The sequence below is a fragment of the Heptranchias perlo genome, unplaced genomic scaffold (assembly GCF_035084215.1).
Source record: "Heptranchias perlo isolate sHepPer1 unplaced genomic scaffold, sHepPer1.hap1 HAP1_SCAFFOLD_148, whole genome shotgun sequence".
Classification (NCBI taxonomy): domain Eukaryota; kingdom Metazoa; phylum Chordata; class Chondrichthyes; order Hexanchiformes; family Hexanchidae; genus Heptranchias; species Heptranchias perlo.
Genome location: NW_027138733.1, coordinates 599766 through 618114, shown reverse-complemented (window position 1 = coordinate 618114; position 18349 = coordinate 599766). Strand labels below are relative to the sequence as shown.

The 18349-nt window shown below is 48.0% G+C and overlaps 1 protein-coding gene and 1 long non-coding RNA gene across 2 annotated transcripts in view; one reads left to right on the top strand and one right to left on the bottom strand.

The window, feature by feature from the left end:
* Window positions 1-16779, top strand: part of LOC137309122 (E3 ubiquitin/ISG15 ligase TRIM25-like) — a 27943-nt gene extending 11164 nt beyond the window's left edge. Inside the window, exons 4-6 of the mRNA XM_067977414.1 lie at window positions 742-764; window positions 1718-1926; window positions 13521-16779. Coding sequence (XP_067833515.1) covers window positions 742-764; window positions 1718-1926; window positions 13521-14044 — 756 coding nt within the window. The 3' untranslated portion in view covers window positions 14045-16779. The remainder of the gene's footprint in view (window positions 1-741; window positions 765-1717; window positions 1927-13520) is intronic.
* Window positions 13989-18349, bottom strand: LOC137309124 (uncharacterized). Its single transcript, XR_010959757.1, has 2 exons — window positions 17925-18349; window positions 13989-14639 (listed from the first exon to the last, which is right to left on the bottom strand). It is a non-coding gene; the product is annotated as an uncharacterized lncRNA (long non-coding RNA).

The window sequence follows — 18349 nt, the reverse complement described above, 5'->3', positions numbered from 1 at the left end:
GACCTGGGGGTGTATGTACACAAATCTTTGAATGTGATCAGGACAAGTTAATAAGACTGTTAAAAAAGCACACAGGATCCTTGGCTTTATCAATAGAGGCATAGAGTACAAAAGTGAGGAAGTTATGCTGAAGCTTTATAAATCTCTGGTTATGCCCCAGTTGGAGTATTGTGGCCAATTCTGGGCACCACACTTTAGGAATGATGTCAAGGCCTTAGAGGGTGCAGAAGAGATTTACTAGAATGATACCAGGGATGAGGGACTTCAGTGACGTGGAGAGACTGGAGAAGCTGGGGTTGTTTTCCTCAGAGTAGAGAAGGTTAAGAGGAGATTTAATAGAGATGTTCAAAATTACGAGGGGTTTTGATAGAGTGGATAGGGAGAAACTGTTTCCACTGGCAGGAGGGTCGGTAACCAGAGGGCACAGATTTAAGGTAATTGGCAAAAGAACCAGAGGGGAGATGAGGAGAATTGTTTTTACGGAACGAGTTGTTCTGATCTGGAATGCGCTGCCTGAAAGGGCGGTGGAAGCAGATTCAATAATAACTTTCAAAAAGGAATTGGATAAATACTTGAAGGGGAAAAATTTACAGGACTATGGGAGAAAGATCAGGGGATTGGGACTAATTGGATAGCTCTTTCAAAGAGCCAGCACAGGCACGATGGGCCGAATGGCCTCCTCCTGTTCTGTGTGATTCTATGATTCTATTGACTGATTTGATCTCCTCTCTTTATTCACAGAACTCGAAGCAGCTCCTTTCCAGGTAAGTTCCTCTCAGTCATACAGTACCTGCTGCTGATAGGGAACCTTCACCTGTATCTGGGAGGAGTGAAAGTAGAATCACCGCTTGGAAACCTCCCCAGATCAGGGGCTTTCAAATGGGGCGAATATTGAGTGATGTTTAACTGTGGTTTGAGGGGTTCTTGGCTCAGGCAGCCTGTGGGAAATGGGAGTGAGATGGGCTGTTCCATCGGTGTGTAGAGCTTCTCAGGAACCTGTTAGACAGGAATTGAGAGTGAGAGAAACCTGCAGTGACCTGTATCTAACCGAGGCTTCCTAAAGGCTCCATGTGTGTCAGTGACAGCTTTATTCCATTGGGTCAGGAAGTGCTGTGTGATTGGCTTGTTCTATCAACCAGCCCATGGAGAAATGAGGAGAGGGGCAGGTCCCAGTGTCAGAGTGACAGTAAAATGTCTTGTGATTGGCTCATTCTATCCACTAACAGAGAAATGAGTGTGTGCTGAAATGTCCCAGTAATGTCAATGTGACTGGACACTCTGTGAGGGAATCCCACCGATCCCAGGTCCCTGGGAGGCTGTTCCTTCTCCTCTCCTCACTTCACATGATCGCAGTGAGTGTGTTCCTGCAGAGAGGGGGGAGCACAGACTGGAGACCCTCGGGATAATAATAATTATTAATAATGGAAAAATAAGGACTCCAGTACAGAGAAACTGGACTGAACACAGACGGCTTTGAAAATCACAAACTGAGCTGAAGTGGCAGCAAACCAGGATCCCACTGCTTGTGTGGAGATCAGTGTGAATGCAGGGAGACTGCAAATCCCGGGATTCTGCCATTCTCAGGATGGGTTGCTGCGGGGTGTCAGTACGAGCATTAGAAGGGGTGCAGGTTGTCGCACTGATCACTCGTTCCCCTTTGGGTTTCTGATCTGAAATGTCCCCACTGATAAAAACGTTCTCTCCTCTTTCATTACAGAGTGACTGAGACTCAGAGAGTCACAGTCCCAGATGTTCCAGCGCTCACCCTGAACCTGTCCAAAATATCTCAACTTATCCAGAAGAGACTGAATGGATCGGAAAAGTACCACTCAGACATATTGGGAATGATAAGGAAAAACGTGCAGCTTTTCTCCAATTCTGGGCACCACACTTTAGGAGAGATGTCAAGGTTAAGAATTTCAAGAGGTGAGGAGGCACTTAGATTAAAGCCCTCAGGTTAGAGATGATTGCCGTTGGCTGGGCTTGTCTGAGACATGAAGAAACTGTTATTGAATCATTAAAATAAGATTTCCAAGGCGATTACGATCAATATACTGATTGGACTGAAAGAGGAGGAAGGCGGTGTGTACTGAGGACATCTGAATGGAGAAGTGGGGAAGTTATGTTAAACTTGTATCAAACCTTGGTTAGACCTCATTTGGAGCACTGTACACAGTTCTGGTCTCCATATACCTTGGTTAGACCACACTTGGAGCACTGTGCACAGTTCTGGTCTCCATATACCTTGGTTAGACCACACTTGGAGCACTGTGCACAGTTCTGGCCTCCATATACCTTGGTTAGACCTCACTTGGAGTACTGTGCACAATTCTGGTCACCACACCACAGGGAGGATGTAATTGCACTGGAGAGGGTACAGAGGAGATTTACGAGGATGTTGCCAGGACTGGAGAATTTTAGCTATGAGGAAAGATTGGACAGGCTGGGGTTGTTCTCTTTGGAACAGAGGAGGCTGAGGTGTACAAAATTATGAGAAGGCTTGATAGAGTGGATAGGAAGGACCTGTTTCCATTAGCAGAGAGGTCAATAACCAGGGGACATAGATTAAACTGGTAGAAGGATTAGACAGGAACTGAGGAAAAACATTTCACCCAATGGGCGGTGGGGGTCTGGAACTCACTGCCTGAGAGGGTGGTAGAGGCAGAAACCCTCAACTCATTTAAAAAGTACCAGGATGTGCACCTGAAGTGTCGTAACGACAAGTCTATGGGCCAAGTGCTGGAAAGTGGGATTAGGCTGGGTGGCTCATTTTCGGTCGGCGCGGACACGATGGGCCGAATGGCCTCCTTCTGTGCCATAACTTTTCTATGATTCTATACTGTGCACTGTTCTGGTCTCCATATACCTTGGATAGACCACACTTGGAGTACGGTGCACAGTTCTGGTCTCCATATTATAAAAAGGATGTAGAGGCACCGGATAATGTGCAAAAAAGATTCACAAGGATGATGACAGAACTGAGAGGTTATAAATATCAGGAAAGGTTGAACCGGCTGGGGCTCTTTTCTCTCAATCAGGAGGGCAAAAAGGGGACATGAGATTGCTTTGGCAGATAAGGCAAAGGTGAATCCAAAGAGCTTCTACAAATACATAAAGGGCAAAAGAGTAACTAGGGAGAGAGTAGGCCTCTTAAGGATCAACAAGGTCATCTATGTGCGGAACCACAAGAGATGGGTGAGATCCTGAATGAATATTTCGCATCGGTATTTACGGTTGAGAAAGGCATGGATGTTAGGGAACTTGGGGAAATAAATAGTTATGTCTTGAGGAGTGTACATATTACAGAGAGGGAGGTGCTGGAAGTCTTAACGCGCATCAAGGTAGATAAATCTCCGGGACCTGACGAAATGTATCCCAGGACGTTATGGGAGGTTAGGGAGGAAATTGCGGGTCCCCGAGCAGAGATATTTGAATCATCGACAGCTACAGGTGAGGTGCCTGAAGATTGGAGGGTAGCAAATGTTGTGCCTTTGTTTAAGAAGGGCGGCAGGGAAAAGCCTGGGAACTACAGACCGGTGAGCCTGACATCTGTAGTGGGTAAGTTGTTAGAGGGTATTCTGAGGGACAGGATCTACAGGCATTTGGAGAGGCAGGGACTGATTAGGAACAGTCAGCATGGTTTTGTGAGAGGAAAATCATGTCTCACAAATTTGATTGAGTTTTTTGAAGGGGTAACCAAGAAGATAGATGAGGGCTGTGCAGTGGACGTGGTCTACATGGACTTCAGCAAAGACTTTGACAAGGTACCGCATGGTAGGTTGTTACATAAGGTTAGATCTCACGGGATCCAAGGTGAGGTAGTCAATTGGATACAAAATTGGATTGACGACAGAAGACAGAGGGTGGTTGTAGAGGGTTGTTTTTCAAATTGGAGGCCTGTGACCAGCGGTGTGCCTCAGGGATCGGTGCTGGGTCTGCTGTTATTTGTTATTTATATTAATGATTTGGATGAGAATTTAGGAGGCATGGTTAGTAAGTTTGCAGATGACACCAAGATTGGTGGCATTGTGGACAGTGAAGAAGGTTATCTAGGATTGCAACGGGATCTTGATAAATTGGGCCAGTGGGCCGATGAATGGCAGATGGAGTTTAATTTAGATAAATGTGAGGTGATGCATTTTGGTAGATCGAATCGGGCCAGGACCTACTCCGTTAATGGTAGGGCGTTGGGGAGAGTTATAGAACAAAGAGATCTAGGAGTACAGGTTCATAGCTCCTTGAAAGTGGAGTCACAGGTGTATAGGGTGGTGAAGAAGGCATTCAGCATGCTTGGTTTCATTGGTCAGAACATTGAATACAGGAGTTGGGATGTCTTGTTGAAGTTGTACAAGACATTAGTAAGGCCACACTTGGAATACTGTGTACAGTTCTGGTCACCCTATTATAGAAAGGATATTATTAAACTAGAAAGAGTGCAGAAAAGATTTACTAAGATGCTACCGGGACTTGATGGTTTGACTTATAGGGAGAGGTTGGATAGACTGAGACTTTTTTCCCTGGAGAGTAGGAGGTTAAGGGGTGATCTTATAGAAGTCTATAAAATAATGAGGGGCATAGATAAGGTGGATAGTCAAAATCTTTTCCCAAAGGTAGGGGAGTCTATAACGACGGGGCATAGATTTAAGGTGAGAGGGGAGAGATCAAAAAGGTCCAGAGGGGCAATTTTTTCACTCAAAGGGTGGTGAGTGTCTGGAACGAGCTGCCAGAGGCAGTAGTAGAGGCGGGTACAATTTTGTCTTTTAAAAAGCATTTGGACAGTTACATGGGTAAGATGGGTATAGAGGGATATGGGCCAAGTGCAGGCAATTGGGACTAGCTTAGTGGTATAAACTGGGCGACATGGACATGTTGGGCCGAAGGGCCTGTTTCCATGTTGTAATCTTCTATGATTCTATGATTCTATAAGGCTGAGGGGTGACCTGATAGAGGTCTTTCACATTATGAAAGGGTTCGATAGGGTAGACGTAGAGAAGATGTTTCCACTTGTGGGGAGACCAAAACTAGGGTCATAAATATAAGATAGTCACTAATAAATCCAATAGGGAACTCAGGAGAATCTTCTTTACTGAGAGAGTGGTGAGAATGTGGAACTCGCTACCACAAGGAGTAGTTGAGGCGAACACACAAATACATATAAGGGGAAGTTAGATAAAGACATGAGGGGGAAAGGAATAGAAGGATACACTGAAAGGGTTAAATCAAGTCGGAGGGAAGAGGCTCGTGTGGAGCATTAACACCAGCATGGACCAGTTGGGCCGAATGGCCTGTTTCTGTGCTGTACATTCTATGTAATTCTATTGATGTCGAGGCCTTGGAGAGGGTGCAGAGGAGATGTCCTGGAATGTTACAGGGATGAGGGACCTCAGTTATGTGGAGAGATTAGAGAAACTGGGATTGTTCTCTTTACATCGAGTTACATCAAGTCTACAGCACAGAAACAGGCCATTCGGCCCAACTGGTCCATGCCGGAGTTTATGCTCCACACGGGCCTCCCCTCTCCCTACTTCATCTCACCCTATCAGGATACCCTTCTATTCCTTTCTCCATCATGTGTTTATCGAGCTTTCCCTTCAATACATCTGTGCTATTTGCCTGAACTGCTCCTTGTGGTGGTGAATTCCACATTCTCACCACTCTCTGGGTAAAGAGGTTTCTCCTGAATTCCCAATTGGATTTATTAGCGACTATTTTGTATTTATGACCTCTAGTTTTGGACTCCCCCACAAGTGGAAACATTTTCTCTACGTCTCCCCTATCAAACCCTTTCATTATCTTAAAAACCTCGATCAGGTCACCCCTCAGCCTTCTCTTTTCTTGAGGAAAGAATCCCAGCCTGTTCAGCCTTTCCTGATAAGTTTATCCTCTCAGTTCTGATATCATCCTTGTGAATCTTTTTTTGCACCCTCTCCAAGGCCTCTATACACTATTTATAATATGGAGACCAGAACTGTTCACAATACTCCAAGTGTGGTCTAACCAAGATTCTATATAAGTTTAACATAACTTCTTTGCTTTTCAATTCTACCCATCTAGAAATGAACCCCAGTGCTTGATTTGCCTTTTTATGGCCTGATTAACCTGTGTCGCTACTTTTAGTGATTTGTGTGTCTGTACCCCCAGATCCCTTTGCTCCTCGACCCCATTTAGACTCTTATTGAACAAGCAGTTTGTGGCCTCTTTATTCTTCCTACCAAAATGCACCACCTCACACTTATCTATATTACAATTCATTTGCCAATTACAGCGGACTCTGTAAGTTTATTAATGTCCTCTTGTATTTTGACACATTCTTTCTTTGTATTAACCACACCCCCCAGTTTGGTGTCGTCCGCAAATTTTGAAATTGTACTTCCGATTCCCGAATACAAATCATGAATGTAAATTGTGAACAACAGTGGTCCCAGCACCGATCCCTGGGGAACACCACTTCCCACCTTTTGCCAGTCTGAGTAACTACCCTTAATCCCTACTCTCTGTGTTCTGTTTTGTTGCCAACTTGCGATCCATTATCTGCTCATTTATCCTGAGTGCAGAGAAGGTTAAGGGCAGATTTAATAGCGGAGTTCAAAATTTTGCAGATTTAACAGAGGAGTTCAAAATTTTGAGTGATTTTCACAGAGGAGAGAGGGAGAAACTGTTTCCAATGGCAGGAGGGTCGGTAACCAGAGGACACAGATTTAAGGTAAACAGCAAAAGAACCAGAGGGGAGATTTGGAGAATTTTTTTTACAGTGAGTTGTTCTGATCTGGAATGCGCTGCCTGAAAGGGCGGTGGAAGCAGATTCAATAATAACTTTCAAAAGGGAATCGGATAAATACTTGAAAAGGAAAAATTTGCAGGGTTATGGGGAAAGAGCGGGGAAGTGGGTCAAAGAGCCGGCACAGGCACGATGGGCCGAATGGCCTCCTTCTGTGCTGTAAGATTCCATGATTCTATAGGGGACTGCAGCATAGAATCATAGAAAGGTTACAGCACAGAAGGAGGCCATTCGGCCCATCGAGTCCACGCCTGCTCTATGCAAAAGCAATCCAGCTAGTCCCGTTCCCCCGCCCTTTCCCTGTACCACTGCAGATTTTTTCCTTTCAAGTAGTTATCCAGTTCCCTTTTGAAGACCATGATTGAATCTGCCTCCACCACCCCCTCGGGCAGTGCATTCCAGATCCTAACCACTCGCTGTGTAAAAATGTTTTTCCTCATATCACCTTTGGTTCCTTTGCCAATCACCTTAAATCTATGTTCTCTCATTCTTGACCCTTCTGCCAATGGGAACAGTTTCTCTCTATCTACTCTGTCTGGACCCTTCATGATTTTGAATACCTCTATCAAATCTCCTCGCAACCATCTCTGTTCCAAGGAGAACAACCCCAGCTTCTCCAGTCTATCCACGGAACTAAAGTCCCTCATCCCTGGAATCATTTTAGTAAATCTTTTCTGCACCCTTTGTAAGGCCTTTACACCTTTCCTAAAGTGCGGTTCCCAGAACTGGACACAATACTCCAGTTGTGGCTGAACCAGTGAATTATAAAGGTTCATCATGACTTCCTTGCTTTTGTACACTCAGCCTCGATGTATAAAGCCCAGGATCTCTCTGTTCCTGTACCCCTTTTAGAGTTGTGCCCACTAGTTTATATTGCCTCTCCTCATTCTTCCTACTAAAATGTATCACTTTGCATTTTTCTGCGTTAAATTTCATGCCACGTGTCCGCCCAGGCCACCTGCCTGTCAACACCTCTTGAAGTCTGTCACTATCCTCCTCACTGTTTACTACCCTTCCAAGTTTTGTGTCATCTGCAAATTTTGAAATTGTCCCCTCGACACCCAAGTCATGAATATATATCAAGGAAAGTAGCTCTAAGCACTGGCACCTAATAGACCACATCATCGTCCGAGCGAGGGACCGCAAAGATGTCCGCATCACCCGCGCCATGCCTGGAGCTGACGACTGCTGGACTGACCACCGACTAATCCACTCCACCATCTCCATCAACCTGGCCCCAAACCGGCAGCGGCAGAAAAACCTCTGCCGCAGGAGACTTAATGTCGCTGGACTCAAAGACCCTGAGAAGAAAGACCGACTCAGCCGTCGCCTTACAACCAATCTGGCGACGACCAATGATCCAGAGTCGCAGAGTGCCCACAGCGTCTGGTCCGCCCTAAAAGCCACCATAGTCGGCACCTGCAAGGAGACGCTCGGTCTCTCGACCAGGAAACACCAAGACTGGTTCGACGAGAATGATCAGGAGATCCAGGATCTCCTAGACCGTAAATGCAAGGCGTTCCTGAATTGGCAGCTCCACAAAAATTCGAGTGAGAGGAAACAAGCCTCCAGGCAACTGAAGGCCGAGGTGCAACAAAGAACCTGTGACCTAAAGAACAGATGGTGGGTGGAAAGAGCGCAGGAGACTCAGCAACTCGCCGACAACCACGACGTGCGCGGCTTCTTCAGCGCAATTAAAGCCATCCACGGTCCGAGTACCCAGGGACCTACCCCACTGAGAGCCAAACATGGAGAGGCGCTCATCAAAGACAGAGAGGCAGTCAACGCCCGCTGGAGAGAGCACTTCGAGGACCTCCTCAACCAAGACCCAGTCCTCGACGCAAGTACCCTCGACACCGTCCCGCAACACGCGACCCGCCACCATCTCAGCACAACCCCAGCCCGCCACCATCTCAGCACAACCCCAGCCCGCCACCATCTCAGCACAACCCCAGCCCGCCACCATCTCAGCACAACCCCAGCCCGCCACCATCTCAGCACAACCCCAGCCCGCCACCATCTCAGCACAACCCCAGCCCGCCACCATCTCAGCACAACCCCAGCCCGCCGTGAGGTCAAAAAAGCCATTCGACAGCTGAAAAACAACAAGGCCCCCGGTGCTGATGGAATCCCCGCTGAAGTACGAAAACACGGCGGAGAGGCACTCTTGACACGAATACACGACCTTATCACCCTTGTCTGGAAGGAAGAGAGCATGCTGGGAGATCTCAGAGACACTGTAATTGTGACCATCTTCAAGAAAGGAGATAGGTCCGACTGCGGTAATTACAGAGGGATTTCCCTAATGTCCACCATGGGAAAGGTCATCGCGAGAATCCTCCTCAACCGCCTCCTTCCAGTGGCCGAAGAGCTCCTCCCTGAGTCTCAATGCGGCTTCCGCCCGTCAAGAGGCACAATGGACATGATCTTTAGCGCGCGACAAATCCAGGAAAAGTGCAGGGAGCAGCATCAACCTCTGTACATGGCCTTCTTCGATCTCGCAAAGGCCTTCGACTCTGTCAACCGTGAGGAATTGTGGAGCATCCTCCTCAAATTCGGCTGCCCCCAGAAATTCATCACCATTCTCCACCTGCTCCACGATGACATGCGAGCCGTGATCCTCACCAACGGATCCACCACAGACCCAATACGAGTGCAAACTGGGGTCAAGCAGGGCTGCGTCATCGCACCAACGCTCTTCTCCATCTTCCTCGCTGCAACACTCCACCCCATCACCATGAAGCTCCCCGCCGGAGTGGAGCTAACCTACAGGACAAGTGGGAAACTGTTCAACCTTCGACGCCTCCAGGCCAGAACCAAGACCACCCTAACTTCTGTCATCGAGCTGCAGTACGCAGACGATGCCAGCGTGTGCGCACACTCAGAGGCCGAGCTACAAACCATCGTCGACACATTCACCGAGGTGTATGAGAGAATGGGACTCGGGCTAATCATCCCAAAAACAAAGGTCCTCTCCCAGCCCGCTCCTGCCACACAACACTGCCCCCCGACCATCAAGATCCACGGTGAGCCTCTGGACAGCATGGATCATTTCCCATACCTCGGGAGCCTCCTCTCGGTGCGAGCAGACATCGACGATAAAATTCAACATTGACTCCAATGCGCCAGTGTAGCTTTCGGACGCCTGAGGAACAGAGTGTTCGAAGACCGAGACCTCAAATCCAGCACCAAGCTCATGGTCTACAGAGCAGCCATGGTCTCCGCCCTCCTGTACACATCAGAAACATGGACAATGTACAGCAGACACCTCAAATCGCTGGAGAGATATCACCAACGTTGTCTCCGCAAAATCCTGCAAATCCACTGGCGGGATAGGCGCACCAACGTGAGCGTTCTCTCCCAGGCTAATATCCCCAGTATCGAGGCACTGGTCACGCTCAACCAGCTGCGATGGGCGGGCCACATTGTCCGCATGCCCGACACAAGATTCCCTAAACAAGTGCTCTACTCCGAGCTCCGCAATGGCAGGCGATCACTAGGAGGGCAGAGGAAACGCGAGACGGACACTCTCAAAGCCTCCCTAAAAAAATGCAACATCCCCACCGACACGTGGGAATCGCTTTCCCTAAATCGCCCAAACTTGAGAAGAAGCATCCACGAAGGCGCCAATTACCTCGAGCGTCACCGAGTGGAGCACGCGGAGGCCAAGCGTAAGCAGCAAAAAGAGCGCACAGAATCCAGAGCGTCTCACCCAGCCACCTTATCAAACACTACCTGCCCCACCTGTGGCAGAGTCTGCGGCTCCAGGATTGGACTATTCAGCCACCGCAGAACCCACCCTCCCGGAGTGGAAGCAAGTCATCCTCGACCCTGAGGGACTGCCAAAGAAGAAGATATATCAAGAAAAGTAGTGGTCCCAGCACCAACCCCTGGGGAACACCACTGCACACCACCCTCCAGTCCGAAAAACAACCGTTCACCACTACTCTCTGTTTCCTGTCACTGAGCCAATTCTGTATCCATGTTGCCACTGCCCCCTTTATTCCATGGGCCGCAATCTTGATGATAAGCCTACCATGCGGCACTTTATCAAACGCCTTTTGGAAGTCCATGTACATCACATCAACTGCATTACCCTCATCTACCCTCTCTGTTACCTCATCAAAAAACTCTATCAGGTTAGTTAAACATGATTTGCCTTTGACAAATCCGTGCTGGCTTTCCCTATTCAATTCACACTTGACCAAGTGACTGTTAATTCTGTCCCGGATTATCGGTTCTAAAAGTTTCCCCACCACTGAGGTTAAACTGATTGGCCTATAGTTGCTGGGTTTATCCTTACACCCTCTTTTGAACAAGGGTGTAACATTTGTGATTCTCCAGTCCTCTGGCACCACCCCTGTATCTACAGATGTTTGGAAAGTTATGGCCAGTTAGCAGGTCGGGTTAGTTGTGTTCAGACAGCTTAGAATATCCCCGAACTTTAATATCAGGTCCCAGTGTGTGTGGATCAGGAGCCTGAGATTAATCCTCAGTCGCCAGTGACACCTGCTTTAAACATTCCTCACTGGAATGGGCCAAAGCTTCACCCCCCATGGGTCAGGTAGGGGCGGGGTTACACACTGTCAATCAGAGTGTCTCTTAAAGGGACACTGTCCCTCACAGGGCTGTCAGTCTCTGTGCTCTGGGGAGGGGGCAGAATCAGGTCCACAGGGGCAGCCCCTGTCCCAGGGATTGTCATCGAGCAGTCGACAGGGATCAGGGGGAGAGCGGGAATATCACAGGGGATCACACTGTTCATAATTTCTATTTAACCCTTTATGGTTCTATTTAACCCTTTCTTTCTCAGTGATGTTTCTTCAGTCGGGGTTCAGTGTGAGGGATTCGAGGGTCGAGTTCGTGCACGTGTTCCCTCCTCACAGCTCGGAATTTGTCCAAGTCTGAGACCCAGGGCCAGAGGGAGTGTTGGTGAATTCAGAGTGAACAGGGAGCAACAGTTTAATGTACAGAAGGGACATCAGATTCATCTCAATTCACAACTGAATCCTCACTGCTGTGTGGAAACTAATGGAGGCTTTAATCAGAGCTGTGAGCAGGATGGAACAGTAACAGGAGGGAGAGAGCCCAGGGCACACTCCTGTATTCAGGATGGAACAGTAACAGGAGGGAGAGGGCCCAGGGCACACTCCTGTATTCAGGATGGAACAGTAACAGGAGGGAGAGATCCCAGGGCACACTCCTGTATTCAGGATGGAACAGTAACAGGAGGGAGAGATCCCAGGACACACTCCTGTATTCAGGATGGAACAATACATAGGAACATAGGAACACAGGAACAGGAGTAGGCCATTCAGCCCCTCGTGCCTGCTCCGCCGTTTGATAAGAGCATGGCTGATCTGTGATCTAACTCCATATACCTGCCTTTGGCCCATATCCCTTAATACCTTTGGTTGCCAAAAAGCTATCTATCTCAGATTTAAATTTAGCAATTGAGCTGGTATCAATTGCCGTTTGTGGAAGAGAGTTCCAAATTTCAACCACCCTTTGTGTGTAGAGATGTTTTCTAATCTCACTCCTGAAAGGTCTGGCTCTAATTTTTAGACTGTGCCCCCTACTCCTAGAATCCCAAACCAGCGGAAATAGTTTCTCTCTATCCACCCTATCTGTTCCCCTTAATATCTTATAAACTTCAATCAGATCACCTCTTAACCTTCGAAACTCTGGAGAATACAACCCCAATTTGTGTAATCCCTCCTCGTAACTTAACCCTTGCAGTCCGGGTATCATTCTAGTAAACCTATGCTGCACTCCCTCCAAGGCCAATATGTCCTTCTGAAGGTGCGGTGCCCAGAACTGCTCACAGTACTCCAGGTGCGGTCTAACCAGGGTTTTGTATAGCTGCAACATAACTTCTGCCCCCTTGTACTCTCGTCCTCTCGATATAAAGGCCAGCATTCCATTAGCCTTACTGATTATTTTCTGCACCTGTTCATGACACTTCAATGATCGATGCACATGAAACCTGAAGTCCCTTTGGACATCCACTGTTTTGAACTTTTTACCATTTAGAAAGTACCCTGTTCTATCCTTTTTTGATCCAAAGTGGATGACCTCACATTTGTCTGCATTGAATTCCATTTGCCACAGTTTTGCCCATTCACCTAATCTATCAATATCGCTTTGTAATTTTATGTTTTCATCGACACTAGTAACAGGAGGGAGAGAGCCCGGGACACACTCCTGTATTCAGGATGGGACAGTAACAGGAGGGAGAGGGCCCAGGGCACACTCCTGTATTCAGGATGGAACAGTAACAGGAGGGAGAGGGCCCAGGGTACACTCCTGTATTCAGGATGGAACAGTAACAGGAGGGAGAGAGCCCAGGGCACACTCCTGTGAGCTGTGTGTTCCCAGTACAGCCAGTGCTGAGATTGTGGGGCTGTAACTGTGAGTCTGTGGGATGTGTTGTGTGCCGGTGAATCCCCTCCATTGTGTCTGGGAGAACGTGTGCACAGTGCCAGGGGCTTGTGTGATTAAACTGACTGCTACTGTGTGTCTCCACTGCAGTGTTTGCACTGAGTGTCCAGCACTGGGACCCACACACTGCTATTTAACAGGGATTCTGATCAAAGGCCATTTATTTAACAGGGGATGAACACAGTCTAAGAGGTAATATGGGGCTGACAGTGTCTGGGAAATACTGACACTCCCACCCTGCAGCTGTCAATCATTGATGGGAGTGGAATAACCCTGTCTGACCAATCTCTTCTCTCCTCCCTAGGGCAAAGGTCAGCGATGAGCCTGGATCCAAAGACAGCAAACTGGAACTTGGTTCTGTCGGATGATCTGAGATCAGTAACACAGACTAAACAGAAACAGCCCTACCCACCTCACCCAGAGAGGTTTAAAGACTGGCCCCAAGTCCTCTGCTCCCAGAGTTTCTCCTCAGGATCCCATTCCTGGGATGTGGAGACTGATGGGAAAGAGTGGAGAATAGGGATTGTGTGTGGGAGCGCAGAGAGAGAGGGGAGAAAGTCTCTTCTCGGGGTCAGCAGTAAATCCTGGAGTTTATGTTACTATATTGATTCTCTGAGAGCCGGTCACAATTCCCACTTCACTCGCCTCCCACCGATCCCGTCTAAGAGCCGGATCCGAGTTCAGTTGGACTCCGAGGCCAGGACTGTGTCATTTCACCGGGTCACTGACTCACTGACACATTTACACACATTTCAAACCACATTCACTGAACCCGTGTTTCCGGCATTTTATTGTTGGGAAAAAACATCCCTAAAACTGTTAAATTAATCCTGATACTGGCGATTCGGTGATGTCACTTCCAGGTCTGCCCCTCTGATGATGTCATTTCCGGGTGCTCCCTGCCAATGATGTCACTTCCAGGTCTGCCCTTCTGATGATGTCAGGTCCCAGACCACCCCTCTGTTGATCTCACTTCCAGGACTGCCCCTATGATGATGTCACTTCCGGGACTGCCCCTACGATGATGTCAATTCCAGGTCTGCCCCTGTGATGATGTCACTTCCAGGTCTGCCCCTACGATGATGTCAATTCCAGGTCTGCCCCTCTGATGTTGTCACTTCCGCGAGCGCCTCTCTGGTGATGCCATTTCCGGGTCCGCCCTTCTGACGATGTCAGTTCCAGGTCTGCCACTCTGATGAAGTCATTCCTGGCTCCGCCCCTCTGATGATGTCACTTCCGGCTCTGCCCCCTCTGATGATGTCACTCTCGGGTCTGCCCCTCTGATGATGTCACTCCCGGCTCCGCCCCTCTGATGATGTCACTCCCGGCTCCGCCCCTCTGATGATGTCAGGAGCTCAGTGCTTTGCTGCTTTTAAGGATCCGGGGTCTTTGTGATTTTCTTTGTGAGGGTCGGTCACTAAAGCTAAAAATAGCTGCTTTTGGTGAGTTTGCTTGTAATTCGTAGCGTTCCAATTAATTGTCTCCTTCAGTTGTAGAATTTTACCACTTTAGTTGCAGAATTGTAGTGGTATTAATCACAGTCGTGAATCAGAATAGTGACAGGGCACGACTGTATTAATCTCAGCAGTGAATGGTAGTGACAGGGCACGACTGCATGAATCTCAGTGGTGAATGGTAGTGACAGGGCACGACTGTATGAATCTCAGTAGTGAATGGTAGTGACAGGGCACGGTCCCTTTAAAGTGCTGCTGTGAAAATCTGAGTCTGGGGTTTGAAATTGTTCTTTGACGGTCGCTCCAAACAGCGATGGTGAATCGACAGCCCGAGTTACACTGACTTCAGTGGGAAAGAAAATGGTGCGGGTGTAAAATGGGCTGTCCATTCACTATCGCCCGTGTTGCACTAACACCAGAGACTAATTTCACCCCCGGGGTCTCCTGGACATCGCTGAGAGCTTCTGGGACTGCCCAGGGGGGTAACACATCTGTCTGAAACTAAGTAAATGTATTGATTCATTGGACCAGACTGGGAACTTTTAATCTGTGTTTTATGGGGTGGTGATTTTTAGTTTATTGGACAGTCAGGTTCCTCCAGGGTTCACAACCAATGGGAATATTATGGGATGTTTAACTTAATTCGACACGAGGAGGTGACTGAGTGTGTGAGATATAAACAGGAAAATTGCCCCACCAATTGGGGTCTACAATCAGCGTCCCAGGTGGTCATGGGTGATAATGGGACATTTTGTGATAACCAAAATCAAAGGGTCAGGAAAACGATGTGTGAGTGACCGGTGAGAAACAAAGATCACCTGGGAACAACCCCCAAAGGGCATCAATCAGGAATCAATACACAATCCAGTGAAAGTCAGGAAAGGGGAGTTAACAATCGTTAATTGATAGCTTTCACTTGGAGATGGTTGTGTCCTTGCTTATACTGAACAGTGAGAAGAATATTTTATAACCTGGGCTCTACCCGAGAGATCGGGACCATGCAGGGGGAGATAAGCAAAGACCTCCAGACACCCCCCAGTCTGTTGATCAGATAGCCTGAAAGCACAGGAATGGCTTGTATTTGATGTCACGTTCGGTGTGATTTTGGGAAACTGCTGTGTGTGTAAATGTGATATTTTGCACGTGAGGCAACTAGTCTGTGGAATGCATGATGGAGATGCCCTGAAGGACGGGTCTCAGACATGCTCAGTCACGTTGACAACACCACTACATGAAATGGTTAATGTGCTCAGGAGAGTGAGGACAGATACTGGATCACCACTGATTTACACTTGGTAATCAAGGCACTGACACACGCTCCATAGAGAAACCGACTAGTTAATGAAACAATCAGGATAGTGTTAAACACACTGGTACCTATCAGAGGGATTGAAATTAAAGTAAAGACGGACATAGAATTTGGATTTCCAAAATTCAGGGTTGGGTTCCTTTGAGTTAACGATGAAATTGGGAAACTGAGGGCCAGGGAGAAATAATACTGAGCCAGAATTATACACAAGATGGATAATGGTAAAAAGGAGAGCTGGAGGATCTTTTAAGTCCACGATTTCTTGATAATATGGTAGTATTTGGGGGGAGCCTAGTTTCTGTAGTTTTCTGTACAATGTATTATGATTTTCTTTGACTGTATCATGATGTGTGATATTAACCAAATGAAACTTAGATTAGAAGAGCAAATGGCTGGAGATCGGTCTGTGATGCTCACAGGATGAGGACCTTAGATAAGGCCCCAGGATCCCACAAAGGAGGGGGGGGAGGGACATTGTTGAAGATTAAGACTGAGAAGTAATGAGGGAAACCACTTTCTTAGATGACTTCTGCAGTTTAAAACCCCTAATATTGATAGACTGACAGTGCATTCAAAACAACATAATGCTGACATTGAAAAGGGGACCTCGACCCCTGGGGATCATGAATGGAGGGAGGTCGTCCATAATGTGGGACAGCATCCTTGGGTGAAAATCATGTCTCTGCTTTTTATTATTATACAGCTTGTTATGATTTAACACTTTTCTTTCTCATTTGTCGTATTTGAAAGAACTTTTGTGTAAATGTCACGGTGATTAAACTTCTTGTAACAATGTTTAACCTGATCTGTGGTGAGTGCAATTCAGATTCAATGAATGGGTTAAAGTGAGTTGTTCGACCTCACACTCACTTGAGGGGCGACTGAAGGATTTTGGACTTTCAACACCAGTTATTAATTACCTGCTAAAGGAGCTGAGTTTGGTTAAAAGTATTAATTCAAGAAAGGAACGGTTAAACTGACTGTTCAAGGCAGCATGCTGGGAAGGTTGGCCACATTGGAAAAGTCTCATTCAGCAGATTGTCTCGAAGGTTAAAGGTAAGACAGATGCAAGGCCTTGAAAGTCTGTGAGAAGCTGTTGTAAACATCAGATGCTGTAATATCGACTTGTTCAAACCATGGGAAAGAGAGAGAGGGAAAAGTAAGCGTGTTTTTGCCAGCAAGTGAGGGGGGAAGTGGCGGAGGGGCAGGGGAGGGAGAAGAGAGTGGGAGAGGGGGAGGGGATGCGGGGAGGGGAACGTGTGGCCTGGTTCCCACACTGCCCGTGGGGCACTGTTTATTGTCCTTCCAAGTTTTGTGCCATCTGCAAATTTTGAAATTGTGCCCTGTACACCCAAGTCCAAATTCAAAAGAGGGGATTGTGAAGTTAGACCTGGGGGTCGATTCTCACTCCCCTCCCGGTCTGAGAATGGGGGTCAGTCGCCTCTCCCGCCCCGGTAACCCCGGCGATGGAGCCGGTGCCATTTTGAAAGGGGCCTCCCGCCGGGTGTCCAAATCACCGCCTGTTTCAGACGATCAGCCCCTGTTAATATGGAAATTGGGGTAAATAGGCCCCCGATGGCCACTTTAGGCCGGAGCCTGCGCTGTTCTCACTCCGACCAGCTCCACGGGCGATGGGACCAGAGGCCCGGAAAAGGGAAGTGGCCAATTATGTTTGTGTGTCATGGAGGAGCAGGAGGGACCCACAGAAATAATCTGGGCTGCTGCCTCCCCGGGACCCTCACCCTCCGCGACCCAACCGCCAATATTGGAAGAGGAGGAGGGGAGTTCTCCCCAGTGTCCTGGGGCCAATATTTATCCCTCAACTAACATCACGAAAAAACAGATTATCTGGTCATTTATCACATTGCTGTTTGTGGGATCTTGCTGTGCATCAATGAGCTGCCTCATTCCCTCCATTCCAACAGTGACTACACTTCAAACCCACCTCATTGTGTGTAAAGCGCTTTGGGCCGTCCTGAGGCGGTGAAGAGTCAGTTCCTCAGTGTCTCTCCAATGGAGCCGTTACTCAGTGAGATCGCAGGCTGCTCTTGTTCCTCTTTGAGTTAAATTGTATTTGGGTCTATTTGATTGAGAGAGAGAGAGGGCCCAGACCGAGTGCTCACTGCTCCCCAAACCTTCCTTCCCAAAGGCTGCGATCAGGTGTTGAGTCACTGGGAGCCGGGCGGCGAGGATTTCAATGTCTGACCTGGACATCCAGCAGCTCTCAGACTGCGATTAATCGGCTGATGCAGAAACCCCGGGTCCCGGGGAATTCACTCGGTGACTCCGCCATTTTCCCTCCTTCAGATTCTCCGACTCTCATTTCCCGCTCAATCCGCCCCTCGCGCTCAACACACGCACAGTGCGCAG